The following is a 20143-nucleotide window of genomic DNA, read 5'->3' on the forward strand; positions in this document are numbered from 1 at the left end:
TGGCTCTAAAAAACAAATTAGCCTGAAGTGGACAAAGAGACAGTTTGTTTCGTTTTGGTTTTCATTTTTCAAGATGCAAGACTTAAACATGTTAACATGCTGAATTCGCTGAATTCTTCTTTCTTTATCTTAAAATGGGGATAATAATGCCCCTTCTCCTTGGTCCATTGGATTGTTGTCAGAACAAATAAGATGACGTATGTGAAAGATTCTAAAGTACTGTGTAGAGAGCAATGTTATTTTGTATTCATAAATGTTGAAAATATGGAGTTATAAAAGTTAAGAGTCCACTGAAATATGTCTGGCTATCAAATCAATGAAAAAATTATAATCATCTGGATCTATAAATATTAAGAAAAATGTCTTGAATGCACACTACATGTTGGCAACCCTAAGTCTTAGAGGCTAACGACAGATTTCTAAGTCCTTTGCTGGACGAAATTCTTCTGGTGCTCCTAGGTTACAGCCTGGGCTTCCAGATGTCTTCATTATACCAGGAAAAAAATGTCAGTGAACCCTGGCAGATTACTGTGCATTAAGTCATCTGGGAGTTATTAGTCTTATGAGTAGTAGTTGTTAAATAAATATTTCTGGCATTCACCCAGTTTCACAAAGCAACAGAGTAGCTCCATAATTTAGAGCTCAGGACCAGTGAAAACCTGGTGAACGGCCACAGGTTGCTGACTGTGTTATTCTAAGGGGTGACTGAGGTATTCTGGGAAGTAAGCTAGCCATTTCAGGACTTCCCTCCTGGGAAAAGTAACCATCCAAAAGAATATGGTCCAATCATTATTTCACTAGTCACCAAAACTTTAAAGACTCTACAAAGAACATTATTTTTAGCACTGTGACATCAGTGTAACTAGGTTGTCTCTCATAAAACGTCTAACAAGTGGTTTTAGCATGCCCCATCTTCCTCCCCTGGGATGATACCTTATCCCCATAAAAGAAAAATGCCCCTTTCCTTTTCTCTGCCCTTTTGGACAACTCCTCTGACTGGGTTTCCTAGTTGCTGATGTGTCCTCAGTTATTTTTAAGGGTGTAGGGTGCTAATTATTTAAGGTCAAGCAGCTGTGACTCCAGCTCCAAAGAGCAATTGTGCAGAATAAAGAATGCTTCCTTTACAAAAGATATTAAAGATCTAGTCTTGAGACTCAAATAAACGCTATTTGCAATTATTTTTACTTTTTTTTTAATCTTAGAGAGACCAGGCCACAACACTAAAATGGTGCTTCTTTTATCCATGTTTCTCAAATATATTATCCTTGATATGTGACACTACGATATGTAGCTACTAAACTAGGCCCAATGTCTACAGGTCAATTTTTGGACTTTTTATCCACTGCAATGCCAAATTTCCTCACACAACTGAGGATCAATAAAGCATGTTGCAATTACCTCAATCAGAAATACAAAGAAAAAGACAAAACTTACGCTGCCCTCAAAATAGACCTTCATAAATATCAAGTATCTTTCATAAGTTTACCTCATTCAAATTTTGTAAATGTATTATTGTTAATTATCACCAATTAATAGAGAAGAATGCTGAGGCGCAAAGAGTTTTAAGAACATTCCCAAGATGGTATGAGATTAACAGATACAAACTACTATGTATAAAATAAATATGGAACAAGAATATATTGTATAGCAAAAGGAATTACAGCCATTATCTTGAAATAATTTATAATGGAGTGTAATCTGCAAAAATACTGAATCATTTTGCTGTACACCTGAAACTAATATAATATTGTAAATCAACTATACTTCGATAAAAAAAAAAAAAACAAAGAGCATCCCCAAGGCCTCACGGTTCTTCAGAAGCAGAAGCAGGTCTACATCCAAGGTCCTCTGCTGCCTCAACTCTTTCCACTACACCATAGATGGCCCCTATCATGTAACCTGCTTTATTTGTATTTCACTTCTCTAGCAACAATGGAAAAAAGCCTGGCTGCCTCTGAAGTCTTTAGGAATCTTTGATGAAATGCAGACGTGAATTCGGTTCTCCCTCCAATGAAAATATATAAAATAAACTGGTTATATATAGAATGTTATGGGATCATCGTGGATGTGGAAAGCTTTGTAAAGGAATGCACAAATGATGCTTGGAATCCTGAAAAGGCCAAAAAAGATATTACAAACAAATGAACAAATGTAGAATGGGGGAAAAGTTCCATGAACAATCAGTATTTTCTTTTGACTGGTTTGTTTTTATTTCAAAAGGGCTTCTCTTTGACGGAAAACCCTGGTTTTTGAAAGCATTTCAAATGAACATAATGACCAACCTGTAGATGGAGAAGGAAGCCACCGATCGAATGAGGGATGCCAAAGCCCCCACTTTGGCAGCTTCCACCGCCCCCTGGATGCGGTATTGCACTGCCCTCGAGTAGTTGGTATAAGGTTGATTGTAAACGACAATCTTCCCTCTTGCTTCTGGGGCCCTTCTCTGCAGTTCATCAAAAGAGGTCACCACCAGAACTTCTGCTGTAATGCCTACAAATAAAAGTCATACAAGGTTAACATATGGTTTCCGATCAGCCAGGGTGAATTGGCACACAAAAGGTCACACATGTTCTATCCACTACATCTGGCAAACTGGTTTGCAAAGATCAAAGTTTCAGAGTCATTTGCTATGGGAGAAAGATTCTGGGGGTTAGCCAGTTTCCCAAGAAAGAGAAAAGGCATTCAAAAAATATACGACTCATAAGGTTTTTCAACTCACTTGACCAGCTGCTATTAAATCACAAATTGCTTGAAAAGATGTCTTTTTTTGCCTCTTTCCCACAGTATGACAGTAATTATTTATTTTTAAAAATGCATTTTAGAAAGCTCCCCTTGGGATTAATGAAACACATATTTATCTTTTCATAAAACTATTTTGATATGTTGCTAAACAACCTTCATTGACATCATACAAAGGATGGCAGTTTATAAAGAATGTTCTTAGAAGCCAATGATCTTCATAAATCCAACTTTTAACAAATGGTTAACGTAACCCTTCTCAAGAGCCACAAAAAGTCAGCTTGTTTTCTTTTCTTCCTTGTACCAAACCCTTTTAAAGAATGTGGAAACTTCCCATGCCTCTTGCTTTGTAGTACTTGTTCATCACCAAACATATCACTATTCTTCAGATAAAAATTCTGAAGATGTTGTATAATTGTCCTATAATCCTGTTGTCTCACTTAGAAAGATGTGGCATATTTCATCATACCACAAGACTTGCCCAGATCTTCCTGATTAGGGAACAGGATTTCACAGCTTGCACGAAGTCATTCAAAAACTGCCAGACCACTGAAGATTCAATTTGATGGAGTAGTTAGTGTGACAAGAAAAAAATATTTAGCAACAAAGGCCAGATGCAGTAGCTAAATATAACAATCTAAAATAAAGTGCCAGGCACCTACTGTTTTATGGCTTTAGCCATGCAGTCGTGAAATATGTCAGTAAAACCCAAGTATCAACATAGATTTGGCATACTTCTTTAATTTTGCAAACTAGAGAACTGGGTTCTTCTGGAAGCTTAACACATCATTAAAATAGTAACTGTTACTTGGAAAATCCTTTTAAAATGCACTGCAGATATGAGATAATTCTTGCTTTCAATATGGACCCCATCACAATGGATTCTTTGGGCTGGCTCCTCTCCAACTTCCACCATCCGGACTGAATTTGTACTTTCACTTTAATGTGATTGACTACAGATCCATAAGCATGTCTCCACCAACATTTGGAACTCAGAATTTAATTTATAATCTAAAGAAAGCAATGTACAATCATGAAAAGTAAGGATGCCACTAGCTTTTTCACATGATAAATATGTGTAAAAATACAAATAAGGGTTCAGCTAGACAGATGTTGAGATTCATAACTTTCTGAAACCTGGAGTTACCTTGAAATTTGACTGGTGTTATTGTTGGCATAGCACAGGAATTTTGTTGATAGTTTTCAGCTGTTCCTAATGAATAACAGATTCAATGGTCCACCCAAGGGGTGTCCCAGCAATAGGGTAATTTTGGCATCTGGATTGGAGCCACTAGAAATGAAGCCAAATTTCTATAAATTTTCATAGGCCACTGCAAAATTAAAGTCATACAAGGGTATCACTATAGTTTGTGGTTCAAGTTCTTTTAACAAATGTGAGTGATGGAGTCCTAAAGAGCCAAAACCTAACCTAGACACCAGTTGCCAATGCAAAACACTGGTAGCAGCTATAGGTCAAAACCTATCACCATGAACTTGGAAGAAGTGTTCAAATGAATCTGTTTTCCTGAAAGCTTAGCGTCATGTCTGATTCCTCTGTCTCCTTCATCCTCCAGATCTCATCGGTCCTCAAATACTGATAATCTTCCCCCTTAAGTGTTGATTGAAAGCACGTCCTCTGCTCTACCACATTAATACCCTCTCACATCAGGCCCTGGTTATCTCCCTGTTGGACTGCTATGAATTCCTCCTCCTCTACCCACCACCACCAGTGTCCCAGCCTCCAGCCCAACTCCCTAAAATTTAACTGCCACAGAGCTGCCAGGGTGAACAACTTGAACTGCTGAAAAGTCAGATGAGCCGATGTCACCATCCCCTTGCCCCCTGCCCCCTCTGCTGATTACCCATCACTTCAACATACCAGTCAAAGCCTATCTAGCTCTATAGACACAGGTTCCCTTTTATTTTAAATTCTATCAATACTAAACTTAAAAGTTCCCACTTGCACCACACCAGTCCACTTCTCAGCATCTTTGTTCATGCTATGGCACATCATGTCTTGTTGACCCCATTCTCCTAACTTTGCCATGTGACTAACACCTATTTATCCCTCAGGATACCACTCCCTCCAACTCTACTCCATACTCTGTAATAACCTATATGGGAAAATAATCTAAAAAAGAATGAATATATGCAGATATATAACTGGTTCACTTTGCTGTACACCTGAAACTAACATAACATTGTAAATCAACTATACTCCAATGAAAAAATAAAAATAAAAGAAATAGACAGGGGCTTCCCTGGTGGCACAGTGGTTGAGAGTCTGCCTGCTGATGCAGGGGACACGGGTTCGTGCCCCAGTCCGGGAGGATCCCACGTGCCGTGGAGCGGCTGGGCCCGTGGTCCCATGGGCCATGGCTGCTGAGCCTGCGCGTCCAGAGCCTGTGCTCCGCAACAGGAGAGGCCACAGCAGTGAGAGGCCCGCATACAGCAAAAAAAAAAAAAAAAAAAAAAGAAATAGATGGAAAAAAAAAAAAAAAGAATCACTAGGGAGAGTTCCCAAGGCCTCTGGCCTCTTGTCTCATCCCCCTCCCTCCACCTCCAGGAAGGCTGGTTCATGCACCACTCTCCTCTGGACTTTCAGAGGAAAGTTCATACCTGGGCACTAGACAATGAAACGGTTTATTTATGACTCTCTCTACCACCTAAACTGTGAACTCCTCAGGGTTTGGGGCCATGTTCACTTTTGTTTGTATCTTCTGGGCCTAGCATAGTGCTTGGTATATGTGTAGGAAGTCAGTCAATAAACTTTCCTTAAATGGCACTGCTCCAAACAAGGGACCATTGACTGGGTCTAAAGCATTTCCATAAAAGTGCAATTTACCTTTAAAGTTTGATAGTGCTTCTCCCACAATAACTCAAGAGTCTGACCCTCTGACCACCCAGAGCACAGCTGCACCAGAATAACCAAGCAAGAAAGGTCCTGGGGCAGTCAGAATAGAAATATAAATTCCAAGTATGAAAACTCAGATACTTGAACATAAGAAGGCTCTTCCGCTCTTAGAGACTAGTTACCCTTACTTTATATAAAATTCTAAATCTAGTGCTTAAACCTATGAACTATAAGAGACAACAAATCAAAAAGAAGAGAGAGGTTTGGAAGCTGATAGCAGTACCACAAAAAACAATGTCAGAGACAGGAACATGAAAAATAACAAATACATACTTACAGACTTCTTTGCAATGTCGGAAATGTTCTGTATCTGGGCTAACACAGTAGCCATTAGACACATGTCGCTACTGAACACCTGAAATGTGACTAATGTGACTCAGAAACTGAATTTTTAAGGTCATTTATTTTAATTAATTTATATTCACATTTAAATAGCCATATGTACATAGTGGCTGCTATGTAGAACTCACAATCACTGCAGGTTCAGCCATTAGGTAGGCAAGTAGGCAAAAGCATCTCTGCTGGCCCTGAGGGACTTGCTTCACAACAGTTCAGTAACAGAAGTGGTCACAGTCCAGGCGGACTATACGCAGTACCCATTGTTTGGGAAGGCAGGGTGCGTACAAAATACTTAAGGAAGATTTTGGCTCAAATTTGAATAAAATAAAACCAGGCCATCTGGAAAACTTCACTCTTCCATATTAGTTTGTGTTTCAACACATTTTACACAAAGGAAATGCTTCTGCTCTCCTACAAGTCAGCAGCCTCCTATTCTTTTCTGTCCTCTCATCCCCCTTTTTCCAATGCCCTCCTTCCAAAAGCTAGTACATGAAAACCTCAAAGAACACAAAACCAGTATCAGATGCCCCGACCTCCTTATTAATAATTATAACCCACTCCCAACCCCCATCCCTCTTTTCTGTTTTAATTTTTCCATATCAATTATCAGCCTCCAGTTGCATCCACTACAGTAATGTAAGCTCCATGGGGGGTGAAAATTCTTGTCTGTTTTATTCATTAATGTTATCAAAGTGCCTGAAGCGGTGCCGACATGTAATATGTGAAATTCACTCACACACACTTATAGGCACAAATACACACATGTACACATGCATATATTGAATGAATAAAAAGAAACCCAAAATAAAAGTATAATAATACCCCATCCCTACTCACTTCTCAAAAATGTATACTTCCAAGGAACTTGGATATGTCTGTAGGTCAGCATAATTGATAATAATAATAGCCATATTTGAATATCTAATGTTTATACTTGTGTTCACAACAACTCTGCAAAGTAGTTATTAGGAAGACACTGAAGTGCCTAGAAATAAGTTTACACAACTATGAGGTGCTGAAACTGAGAGTTGTTGGTGGTCTGAACACAAGGATCACGTTCCTCCTATTAACTGCATTGCTATCTTCTTTCACAGACGTAAAATATATCTAAAGAAAAGCTCAGGGGGCTTCCCTGGTGGTGCAGTGGTTGAGAGTCCGCCTGCCAATGCAGGGGACACGGGTTCGTGCCCCAGTCCGGGAAGATCCCACATGCCGCGGAGTGGCTGGGCCCGTGAGCCGTGGCCGCTGAGCCTGCGGGTCCGGAGCCTGCGGGTCCAGAGCCTGTGCTCCGCAACAGGAGAGGCCACAACAGTGAGAGGCCTGCGTACCGCAAAAAAAGAAAGAAAAGCTCAGGATTTTCATTTTAAGAGGAATAAGAAGAAACATAAATAAGTATACAAAAGCCTGGCTAAGTTTTCAGTTATTTTTTCTCAGTCTACTCAGGGTCTTGCTCGTAAATCAGAGCACTGTTATCACACTAGGTCCCAATCTACTCATAGGGGAGTTTGGAAGGGATGCTTCACTCTAAGACAAGAGTCATCAGACTTTTAGAGTAATGAAAAGGATTACGGCAGTTCATTCTGAAGAAAATGTAAGACTGAAGCTATAAATATTCATATTATAAAGTGACTCTCTTGGCTACAGCTGATTATATCACAAAAATAGTATAAAAATTCTCAGGTTCCCTTCTATTCTCCACTCCTAATTTTCAAAATTGACCAATTTATTTTTTTTTAAACGACTTACCCCGTGCAACAGATGCTGACTGCTGTGGTGTTGGCTCGGATACTTACTCTATGGAGAATCTGATACGCAGACTTTAATCTCAGTCTCTTCTGACCTGACTCCTCCCAAGAACCGTTACGAACAGGAAGATAGTGAAGTGAGAATTTTATAATGTTTTCTACTATTAAAAGCCTACAGACAGAAAAACATGTCTCTGGGGCTCAGTTCAATGTGGTTAAGTCTTAGGAAATTGATTCTGATTTCGGAAGACTTCACCCGAAGCAGGAGTTACTCCATCCCCACCCAGAAGGAAGCCTAGTGTCTTACTCTTACCACGTAGTCTTTTGCCAAATGCACCATACAAGATAACTAGGTCCAATGCAATGGCTGGTTTCCCTGAATTCAGTTATGGAGAAAGGGTAAGAGGCGTTCTCAGAAATTCAGTGTTTTGGCCTGAAGTGGTAAGGAAATTGCAAATTCGTGGCAAGGCAGATAAAATAACCTCAGAACAGTACTTTCTGGGTGTCTATTTGTTTATGGAATGTATTATGATTGTGCAACACCCTTTTCATGGAAGAACTAGATTTAAAGATTCAAAGTCATTCAACAAATGTACAGCCCTCCTACAGGGTGGGCTTTGTGCTGAGCACTGGGGATGATATGAATCTGATCAGTTCCACTCCTATCCTCAAAAACTGTATAATCTGGGGAAGAAAAATAGGTAAGCAATAACTTTTAAAAAAGCACAGAATGTCACAAGTGCTAAATGAAAGTACAAAGTAAAATTTCACACACACACACAAAAATTAACATAAATCAGTATCAATTCTGACTGAGGGAAATCTAGAAAGTTTCCAATAAGGTAAAATTTTAAGTGGGCCTTAGAAGATTTTAATAGCCTGATAATAAAGAAAAGGGCATTCCCAGGTAAAGAACAAAGAAGGGAACACAAAAACAGATGAAACATCTAACATCTATTCCTTTACAGTGAATAGGAGGCTTCCTGCCAGGCCCCAAAACAGACAGTGGGACATTCTAAAATCTTCTAGTTTTAACCAAGACATTTACGGACCCCTATCATTCTTTGAATTCCAAGAAGGCAAGCAAAATAGTCTCCTTGAAATAATTTTCAGGAAAAGATTAATAAACTCAGCTATTAGTTGAGTCAAAGTTAGAAGAGCAAGAGGCAAAGTGCAGCTGCAAACAACTGTGACCCACCCTCTCCAAACTGGATTCTGAGAGTGGGCTCAAATCAAACCTGGTCCGTCCACCTTGCAAGCGAGCCCAGACCAGACTTCATTACAGTCCACGGAGACAATAAATTATCATCATCTCTAGAAAGGCAGCTGTGTGCCCAGCGAAGCAGCCTGCCACAAAGCCGTCTTTCCATACTAACACTTGAGGACGAGCCACAAGCAAGGTAGCTTGTCTACCTTGACCTCTAAAATACAGAATTTACACACTTTGTCATTTGCTGGAGAGGTGCCTACCCTAGGACCATTATGTTTGAGTCAACATGTAATGTAGGCCACTCAAGTTGTCCAGAGATCCAGTTCAGCAACATCCAGCAGCCACAAGCACAGGGAACAGACCAATCCTTAGCAATTTGATCAGTTAGAATCCAAACTGCTTCCACAGCAGGAAAGGCAGTCACACTTTCAGGTACCTTGATTAATTTTAGCAATTATCAGAGGGAGCATTTCTAGTCTAAAAATGAGGTGTATTGTGTTTGAAACACAGTTGCTTTGAAACATGGTTTGTTTGAAACATGTTTGAAGTGGTTGCTTTCTCCCCAAACACTGGATATTTCTTTGTAACAGGGATGAGCGAGGGCTTTTGCAAAAACCACTGTCGTCTAATATATCTGGTAAAGTGAGCAGCCATAAGGTACTGTGTACCTCGGTCAGCTTCCAGCAGTATTTAAGGAGTAAAATCCACAGGCCTTAGTGGTAGTGGGGCTACAGAGGTGAGTTTCTGTAGACTGAAACAGGACTTGTTACCATGGCCCAGGAGTCCTCGCCAGCTTTGCTGAGAAGGTGAGATCCAGAAATGAGTGTTAACAGGCTAGGGGACATTGGCAGGGAGGCTGGGGGGAGGCGGGAGGGAGGAGAGCACTGAGATTACAGTAAGCAGAGAGTGAGGGAGAGAATGGCATGAGAGGAGGCTGGTGGTGTGTAGGTGATGTCACATGGGAGCCCTGTAGCTGTACTAAGGAATCTGGGTGGGGATAGAGAAGTCAGGCACATTCAGATTTACATTTAGAAAATATCACTAGGCTTAGTGTGATGGAAGGAGGCTTGGAAGAGGTAAAGGAAGGACGTGGGCTTGGAGGAGGGCTATTTAGGGGACCACTGCCACATTCTGGCTGGGAGGTGACGTGGCTTGGAGTAAGGCAGGGCAGTAGAGGAAAAGAATAGTGAACGACTTTGAGCGATAGTATGGAAGGGACACCATTTACTTTGACGGGGAAACTGATTTCGTGGAGTTTTGCATTCCACTAACCACACTGCCCCATCTATTAATGATTGTTTTCCTGGGGAAAGTTGTACGTAAACTGAAATTTAGTGACCAGATCATTCAAAATGAAGAGGACGATTTTTAAATTTGTTTTTGTTTTTTAATTTTTATTGGAGTATAAATTAAATAAATAAAAGCTGATCTACAACGTTGTGCTCATTTCAGGTGTGCAGCAAAGTGAATCAGTTATACATCCACTCCTTTTTAGATTCTTTTCCCACATAGGTCATTACAGAGTATTGAATAGAGTTCCCTGTGATATACAGTAGGTCCTTGTTTATATATAGTAGTTGTGTATTTGTCAAACCCAATCTCCCAATTTATCCCTCCCATGCCATACCCCCTGGTAATGATAAGTTTATCTTCTGCATCTGTAACTCTATTTCTATTTCGTAGATAAGTTCATTTGTACCCTTTTTTTAGCTTCCACATATAAGCAGTATCATATGATATTTGTCTTTCTCTGTCTGAATAAGGTGAACCCTATTAGTAAAACAAGCATCTTACTCTCAAACATTTTTAGAAACAAAAGTACTTATATATTACATTATGCATTCTTCAAGATATACTTAAAATGGGGTATTTTCTTTATCAGTAACAAAAAGTATCCATCATTATGTCCTGGCTATAAAGCTCACTAGTCTTTGATCCTGAATAATTTGCTTAACTTTCCCCAGCCTATAACATGGGAATCACAATGACGTTGATACCACCAGGATTCATGGGAGCATTGTATGAGATGATAGAGGTAAAAATTGCTCTGTGTGTTATAAAGCATTATAAGACAAGAGTAGGTATGCAAGGGTTCTGGACACATAGAATAAGTATAAGCAATAAATACATGATTTATTTAAAATTCCATTTCAAGCAATTACCAGGAATAAAACAAAAATAGTGGCTATGACTTCAGCAAATATGGAGCCTCCTGGCTCAGAGCAGAGCTAGTCTTCATCAGGTCAGACAGCTCCAGAGGCTGTGTGACTTCTTGTCAGTTTTGACTATAGCAGTAACTTAGGCAGACCCCACATCAGGCTGTGCAGAGAAGCTGAGTAGGTTTCATGGGTCTACTTTGGCAGCAAAGGGTACAGAAGGTGAGAGGAGCAGGGAAGGGACTTTTTTGAGTAGCATCAGAAGAACAGGCCACTATAGAAAAAGATACCATGGGCCCTACCTAAACTTACATCTATGTTATATTCTACTATTTTCTCTATCCTTCTCTATAAAAGAAGGACACAAGCCCATCAACTGCCTTGAAAACTTCAGGGTCTCTCTTGGAACACAGTGACACTGGGCTTGCCCTTAAGACTCACTCTGGCCAATGGAATGTGAATGACCGGTGTGGGTGGTCACAGCTGAGCAGGAACTTTAAGAGCCACTGCAAGTTTTGACTGTTACTAAGAGCCCTTTATGTTTCAGCCACAAGAATGGCATGTTCCAGATGAGGGTTTCTCCTTCAGCCTGGATCCTGGAGTGAAAGAGATAACTGAGTCAGAAACAAAGGCACTACCAAATTTATATATATATATATATATATACACATACACACACATATATATGTCATATATATATATGTATATATATATATATATATATATATATATATATATATATATATATATACATGACATAAATCTTAGTGGTTGCAAGCCATAGACACTGGGGGTTGTGTGTTATCCCTGCATTACTGAGGAAAAGCTGAGTAATGCAGGAGCCCTGAATTCAAAGTTTCTATCAGGGCATTTCACAATCTGCAGCTGATGACAGATAAGATATAGAATAAATATATTTAATAACTTAGGGAAGACTGTTCAGTGAAAATTACATAACTACTGTCTTCCTCCTATCACACATCAAAGCGATCAAATGATTAACACCAAACAGTAGAAAACAAACAAATCTGAAGAAGAATTTAGCAAGACTCAGTGATTTAACACACGCAGACTAAATGACAAAGCATTTTAAGTAGGAGATAAACCCTAGAGATCATTAAAATACAGTCTTGGCAGCTCAGTTGGCTAACATACCTGATGTCACTTCTAAGGAAACAACCAGCCCTGTTGTATGTTAAATAATTCTATATACTTTTTTTGTTGTTGTTGTTTGTTTGTTTGTGTTTTTTTATTAGTTTCTGCTTTATAACAAAGTGAATCAGTCATACATATACATCTGTTCCCACATCCCTTCCCTCATGCATCTAATTCCCTCCCACCCTCCCCATCCCACCCCTCCAGGCGGTCACAAAGCACCGAGCTGATCTCCCTGTGCTCTGTGGCTGCTTCCCACTATCTATCTACCTTACGTTTGGTAGTGTATATATGTCCATGCCTCTCTTTCGCTTTGTCACAGCTTACCCTTCCCCCTCCCCATATCCTCAAGTCCATTCTCAAGTAGGTCTGTGTCTTTATTCCCGTTTTACCCCTAGGTTCTTCATGATATATTTTTTTTAATTCCATATATATGTGTTAGCATACGGTATTTGTCTTTCTCTTTCTGACTTACTTCACTCTGTATGACAGACTCTAGGTCTATCCACCTCCTTACAAATAGCTCAGTTTCGTTTCTTTTTATGGCTGAGTAATATTCCATTGTATATATGTGCCACATCTTCTTTATCCATTCATCCGATGATGGACACTTAGGTTGTTTCCAGCTCCGGGCTATTGTGAATAGAGCTGCAATGAACATTTTGGTACATGTCTCTTTTTGAATTATGGTTTTCTCAGGGTATATGCCTAGTAGTGGGATTGCTGGGTCATATGGTAGTTCTATTTTTAGTTTTTTAAGGAACCTCCATACTGTTCTCCATAGTGGCTGTACCAATTCACATTCCCACCAGCAGTGAAAGAGGGTTCCCTTTTTTCCCACACCCTCTCCAGCATTTATTGTTTCTAGATTTCTTGATGATGGCCATTCTGACTGGTGTGAGATGATATCTCATTGTAGTTTTTTTTTTTTTTTTTTTTTTTTTTTTGCGGTATGCGGGCCTCTCACTGTTGTGGCCTCCCCCGTTGCGGAGCACAGGCTCCGGATGCGCAGGCCCAGCGGCCATGGCTCACGGGCCCAGCCGCTCCGCGGCATATGGGATCCTCCCAGACCGGGGCACGAACCCGCATCCCCTGCATCGGCAGGCGGACTCTCAACCACTGCGCCACCAGGGAGGCCCTCATTGTAGTTTTGATTTGCATTTCTCTAATGATTAATGATGTTGAGCATTCTTTCATGTGTTTGTTGGCAGTCTGTATATCTTCTGTGGAGAAATGCCTATTTAAGTCCTCTGCACATTTTTGGATTGGGTTGTTTGTTTTTTTGCTATTGAGCTGCATGAGCTGTTTATAAATTTTGGAGATTAATCCTTTGTCAGTTGCTTCATTTGCAAATATTTTCTCCCATTCTGAGGGTTCTCTTTTGGTCTTGTTTATGGTTTCCTTTGCTGTGCAAAAGCTTTGAAGTTTCATTAGGTCCCATTTGTTTATCTTTGTTTTTATTTCCATTTCTCTAGCAGGTGGGTCCAAAAGGATCTTGCTGTGATTTATGTCATAGAGTGTTCTGCCTATGTTTTCCTCCAAGAGTTTGATAGTTTCTGGCCTTACATTTAGGTCTTTAATCCATTTTGAGCTTATTTTTGTGTATGGTGTTAGGGAATGATCTAATCTCATACTTTTACATGTCCCTGTCCACTTTTCCCAGCACCACTTATTGAAGAGGCTGTCCTTTCTCCACTGTACATTCCTGCCTCCTTTATCGAAGATAAGTTGACCATATGTGCGTGGGTTTATCTCTGGGCTTTCTATCCTGTTCCATTGATCTATCTTTCTGTTTTTATGCCAGTACCACACTGTCTTGATTACTGTAGCTTTGTAGTACAGTCTGAAGTCAGGGAGCCTGATTCCTCCAGCTCCATTTTTCATTCTCAAGATTGCTTTGGCTATTCGGGGTCTTTTGTTTTTCCAAACAAATTTTGAAATTTTTTGTTCTAGTTCTGTGAAAAATGCCAGTGGTAGTTTGATACGGATTGCATTGAATCTGTAGATTGCTTTGGGTAGTAGAGTCATTTTCACAATATTGATTCTTCCAATCCAGGAGCATGGTATATCTCTCCATCTATTTGTATCATCTTTAATTTCTTTCATCAGTGTCTTATAATTTTCTGCATACAGGTCTTTTGTCTCCTTAGGTAGGTTTATTCCTAGATATTTTATTCTTTTTGCTGCAATGGTAAATGGGAGTGTTTTCTTCATTTTCAGATTTTTCGTCATTAGTGTACAGGAATGCCAGAGATTTCTGTGCATTAATTTTGTATCCTGCTACTTTACCAAATTCATTGATTAGCTCTAGTAGTTTTCTGGTAGCATCTTTAGGATTCTCTATGTATAGTATCATGTCATCTGCAAACAGTGACAGCTTTACTTCTTTTCCAATTTGGATTCCTTTTATTTCCTTTTCTTCTCTGATTGCTGTGGCTAAAACTTCCAAAACTATGTTGAATAATAGTGGTGAGAGTGGGCAGCCTTGTCTTGTTCCTGATCTTAGTGGAAATGGTTTCAGTGTTTCACCACTGAGGACAATGTTGGCTGTGGGTTTGTCATATATGGCCTTTATTATGTTGAGGAAAGTTCCCTCTATGCCTACTTTCTGCAGGGTTTTTATCATAAATGGGTGTTGAATTTTGTCAAAAGCTTTCTCTGCATCTATTGAGATGATCATATGGTTTTTCTCCTTCAACTTGTTAATATGGTGTATCACATTGATTGATTTGCGTATATTGAAGAATCCTTGCATTCCTGGAATAAACCCCACTTGATCATGGTGTATGATCCTTTTAATGTGCTGTTGGATTCTGTTTGCTAGTAGTTTGTTGAGGATTTTTGCATCTATGTTCATCAGTGATATTGGCCTGTAGTTTTCTTTCTTTGTGGCATCCTTGCCTGGTTTTGGTATCAAGGTGATGGTGGCCTCGTAGAATGAGTTTGGGAGTGTTCCTTCCTCTGATATTGTTTGGAAGAGTTTGAGAAGGATGGGTGTTAGCTCTTCTCTAAATGTTTGATAGAATTCGCCTGTGAAGCCATCTGGTCCTGGACTTTTGTTTGTTGGAAGATTTTTAATCACAGTTTCAATTTCAGTGCTTGTGATTGGTCTATTCATATTTTCTATTTCTTCCTGATTCAGTCTTGGCAGGTTGTGCATTTCTAAGAATTTGTCCATTTCTTCCAGGTTGTCCCTTTTATTGGCATAGATTTGCTTGTAGTAATCTCTCATGATCTTTTGTATTTCTGCAGTGTCAGTTGTTACTTCTCCTTTTTCATTTCTAATTCTATTGATTTGAGTCTTCTCCCTTCTTTTCTTGATGAGTCTGGCTAATGGTTTGTCAATTTTGTTTATCTTCTCAAAGAACCAGCTTTTAGTTTGGTTGATCTTTGCTATCGTTTCCTTCATTTCTTTTTCATTTATTTCTGATCTGATCTTTATGATTTCTTTCCTTCTGCTAACTTTGGGGGGTTTTTGTTCTTTCTCTAATTGCTTTAGGTGCAGGGTCAGGTTGTTTACTCGAGATGTTTCCTGTTTCTTAAGGTGGGATTGTAATGCTATAAACTTCCCCCTTAGAACTGCTTTTGCTGCGTCCCATAGGTTTGGGGTCATCGTGTCTCCATTGTCATTTGTTTCTAGGTATTTTTTTATTTCCTCTTTGATTTCTTCAGTGATCACTTCGTTATTGAGTAGTGTATTGTTTAGCCTCCATGTGTTTGTATTTTTTACAGATCTTTTCCTGTAATTGATGTCTAGTCTCATAGCATTGTGGTCGGAAAAGATACTTGATACAATTTCAATTTTCTTAAATTTACCAAGGCTTGATTTGTGACCCAAGATATGATCTATCCTGGAGAATGTTCCATGAGCACTTGAGGAAAATGTGTATTCTGTTGTTTTTGGATGGAATGTCCTATAAATATCAACTAAGTCCATCTTGTTTAATGTATCATTTAAAGCTTGTGTTTCCTTATTTATTTTCATTTTGGATGATCTGTCCATTGGTGAAAGTGGGGTGTTAAAGTCCCCTACTATGAGTGTGTTACCGTCGATTTCCCCTTTTATGGCTGTTAGTATTTGCCTTATGTATTGAGGTGCTCCTATGTTGGGTGCATAAATATTTACAATTGTTATATCTTCTTCTTGGATCGATCCCTTTATCGTTATGTAGTGTCCTTCTTTGTCTCTTCTAATAGTCTTTATTTTAAAGTCCAGTTTGTCTGATAGAAGAATTGCTACTCCAGCTTTCTTTTGATTTCCATTTGCATGGAATATCTTTTTCCATCCCCTTACTTTCAATCTGTATGTGTCTCTAGGTCTGAAGTGGGTCTCTTGTAGACAGAATATATATGGGTCTTGTTTTTGTATCCATTCAGCCACTCTGTGTCTTTTGGTGGGAGCATTTAGTCCATTTACATTTAAGGTAATTATTGATATGTATGTTCCTATTCCCATTTCCTTAATTGCTTTGGGTTCGTTATTGTAGGTATATTTCTTCTGTTGTGTTTCTTGCCTAGAGAAGTTCCTTTAGCATTTGTTGTAAAGCTGGTTTGGTGGTGCTGAACTCTCTCAGCTTTTGCTTGTCTGTAAAGGTTTGAATTTCTCCATCAAATCTGAATGAGATCCTGGCTGGGTACTGTAATCTTGGTTGCAGGTTTCTCTCCTTCATCACTTTAATTATGTCCTGCCACTCCCTTCTGGCTTATAGAGTTTCTGCTGAGAGATCAGCTGTTAACCTGATGGGGATTCCCTTGTGTGTTATTTGTTGTCTTTCCCTTGCTGCTTTTAATATGATTTCTTTGTGTTTAATTTTTGACAGTTTGATTAATATGTGTCTTGGCGTATTTCTCCTTGGATTTATTCTGTATGGGACTCTCTGTGCCTCCTGGACTTGATTAACTATTTCCTTTCCCATATTAGGGAAGTTTTCAACTATAATCTCTTCAAATATTTTCTCAGTCCCTTTCTTTTTCTCTTCTTCTTCTGGAACCCCTATAATTCGAATATTGGTGCGTTTAATGTTGTCTCAGAGGTCTCTGAGACTGCCCTCTGTTCTTTTCATTCTTTTTTCTTTATTTTGCTCTGCATCAGCTATTTCCACTATTTTTTCTTCCACCTCACTTATCCGTTCTTCTGCCTCAGTTATTCTGCTATTGATCCCATCTAGAGTATTTTTCATTTTATTTATTGTGTTTTTAATCGATGCTTGATTCATCTTTAGTTCTTCTAGGTCCTTGTTAACTGTTTCTTGCATTTTGTCTATTCTATTTCCAAGATTTTGGATCTTGGAAATAGAATCTTGGATCAGCTTTACTATCATTATTCTGAATTCTTTTTCAGGTAGACTGCCTATTACCTCTTCATTTGTTAGGTCTGGTAGGTTTTTATCTTGCTCCTTCACCTGCTGTGTGTTTTTCTGTCTTCTCATTTTGCTTATGTTACTGTGTTTGGGGTCTCCTTTTTGCAGGCTGCAGATTCGTAGTTCCCGTTGTTTTTGGTGTCTGTCCCCAGTGGCTAAGGTTGTTTCAGTAGGTTGTGTAGGCTTCCTGGTGGGGAGGACTAATGCCTGTGTTCTGGTGGTTGAGGCTCGATCTTGTCTTTCTGGTGGACAGGTCCATGTCTGGTGGTGTGTTTTGGAGTGCCTGTGGCCTTATTATGTTTTTAGGTAGCCTCTCTGCTAATGGGTGGGGTTGTGTTCCTGCCTTGCTAGTTGCTTGGCATAGGGTGACCAGCACTGTAGCTTGCTGGTCGTTGACTGGAGCTGGGTGCTGGTGTTGAGAGGGAGATCTCTGGGAGATTTTCGCTGCTTGATATTATGTGGAGCTGGGAGGTCTCTTGTGGACCCGTGTCCTGAAGTTGGCTCTCGCACTTCAGAGGCACAGCACTGACTCCTGGCTGCAGCACCAAGAGCCTTTCATCCACCCGGCTCAGAATAACAGGGAGAAAAAGTAGAAAGAATTAGTAGAAGAAAGAAAGAGAGAGGGAAAGAAAGGAAGAAGGGAAGAAAGGAAGGAAGGAAGGAAGGAAGAAAGAAAGGAGGGAGGGAGGGAGGAATGAAAGCAAAAGGAAGAGTGAATGGAAGAAGGGAGGGAGGGAGGAAGGAAAGAAAGAAAGAACGACAGGAGGGAGGGAGGGAGGAAGGAAAGAAAAAGAAAGTGGAAAGAAGAAGGGTGGGAGGGAGGGAGGGAGGAAAGAAAAAGAAATAAGGAAAGGAGGAGCGGAGGGAGGGAGGAAGGGAAGGTAGGAAAAAAAGAAAGAGCAGGTAAAGTAAAATAGAATAAAGTATGAAATATAGTAGCATTATTAAAATTAAAAAGTAATTATTGAAAAAAAAACGGACAGATAGAACCCTGGGACATATGGTGGAAGCAAAGCTATACAGAGAGAATCTTACACAGAAGATTACACATACACATTCACAAAAATAGAGCAGGGGGAAAAATCAAAAATCTTGCTCTCCAAGTCCACCTCCTCAATTTGGGATAATTAGTTGTAAAAAGAGGAAAAGGGCGAGAAGTCTGAAATCTTGCTCTCTAAGTCCACCTCCTTAATTTGGGATAATTCATTGTAAAAAGAGGAAAAGGGGGGAAAGTCTTAAATCTTTTTCTCAAAGTCCACTTCCTCAATTTGGGATGATTCGCTGTCCATTTATGCACTCCACAGACGCAGGGCACATCAAATGGACCGTGGAGCTTTAATCCGCTGCCTCCGAGGCTTCACAGAGAGATTTCCCTGTCTCTGCTCTCACAGCTCCCGGGTCTCAGCCTTGGACCCGGCCCCGCCTCTGCGCGTAGGTCCCCGGAGGGCGTCCGTTCTTCGCTCAGACAGGACGGGTTTAAAGGAGCCGCTGATTCGGGGGCTCTGGCTCACTCAGGCAGAGGGGAGGGAGGGGCGCGCAGTGTGGGGCGGGCCTGTGGCGGCAGAGGCCGGCGTGACTTTGCAGCAGCCCGAGGCGCTCCGTGCACTTTCCCAGGAAAGCCGTCCCCGGGTCCCGGGACCCCAGCAGTGGCGGGGTGCACAGGCCCCCCGGAAGGCGGGCGGACAGTGACCCGTGCTCGCACACAGGCCCCGCAGCGGCGGCGGCAGCAGCAGCCCCAGCGTCCCACGCCCATCTCCGAGGTCCGCGCCTTTAGCCACGGCTCGCGCCTGTCTCCGGCGCTTCCCCAAGCAGCCCTCTTAATGCCCTCTCCTCGCGCACCAGGAAACAAAAGGGAAAAAAGTCTCTTGCCTCTTCGGCAGCTCCAGACCCTTTCCCCGGACTCCCTCCAGGCTAGCCGTGGTGCACTAACCCCTTCACGCTCTCTTCCTGCTGCCAGCCCCAGTCCTCTCCCTGTGCTCCGACTGAAAGCTGATACCCGAGCCTCAGCTCCCAGTCCCGCCCGCCCCGGCGGCCGAGCAGACAAGTCTCTCGGGCTGGTGTGTGCCCGAGGGCACCGATCCTCTGTGCCAGAATCTCTCTGCTTTGCCCTCCACACCCCTGTTGCTGTGCTCTCCTCCGCTACTCCGAAGCTTTCCCCCTCTGCCACCTGCAGTCTCCGCCCACGAAGGGGCTTGTAGTGTGTGGAAACCTTTCCTCCTTCACGGCTCCCTCCCACTGGTGCAGGTCCCGTCCCTATCCTTTTGTCTCTGTTTATTCTTTTTTTCTTTTGCCCTACCCAGGTATGTGGGGAGTTTCTTGCCTTTTGGTGGGTCTGAGGTCTTCTGTCAGCGTTCTGTAGGTGTTCTGTAGGAGTTGTTCCACGTATAGATGAATTTCTGATGTATCTGTGGGGAGGAAGGTGATCTCCACGTCTTACTCTTCCGCCATCTTCCTCTGGGCCCCAATTCTATATACTTTTGATAGATTTCAATATTTCATATCTAAGTTTATTTTCCCTCTAAATT

At 40.9% G+C, this 20143-nt stretch overlaps 1 protein-coding gene across 2 annotated transcripts in view; it reads right to left on the bottom strand.

The window, feature by feature from the left end:
• CPQ (carboxypeptidase Q) overlaps positions 1-20143 on the bottom strand; it is a 508335-nt gene that overhangs the window by 338070 nt on the left and 150122 nt on the right. For both annotated transcript variants that reach the window (XM_082601612.1, XM_082601613.1), the window contains exon 3: positions 2283-2490. In XM_082601612.1, coding sequence (XP_082457738.1) covers positions 2283-2490 — 208 coding nt within the window. The remainder of the gene's footprint in view (positions 1-2282; positions 2491-20143) is intronic.

The sequence above is a fragment of the Mesoplodon mirus genome (genome assembly GCF_964341445.2).
Source record: "Mesoplodon mirus genome assembly, chromosome: 16".
Taxonomy (NCBI): domain Eukaryota; kingdom Metazoa; phylum Chordata; class Mammalia; order Artiodactyla; family Ziphiidae; genus Mesoplodon; species Mesoplodon mirus.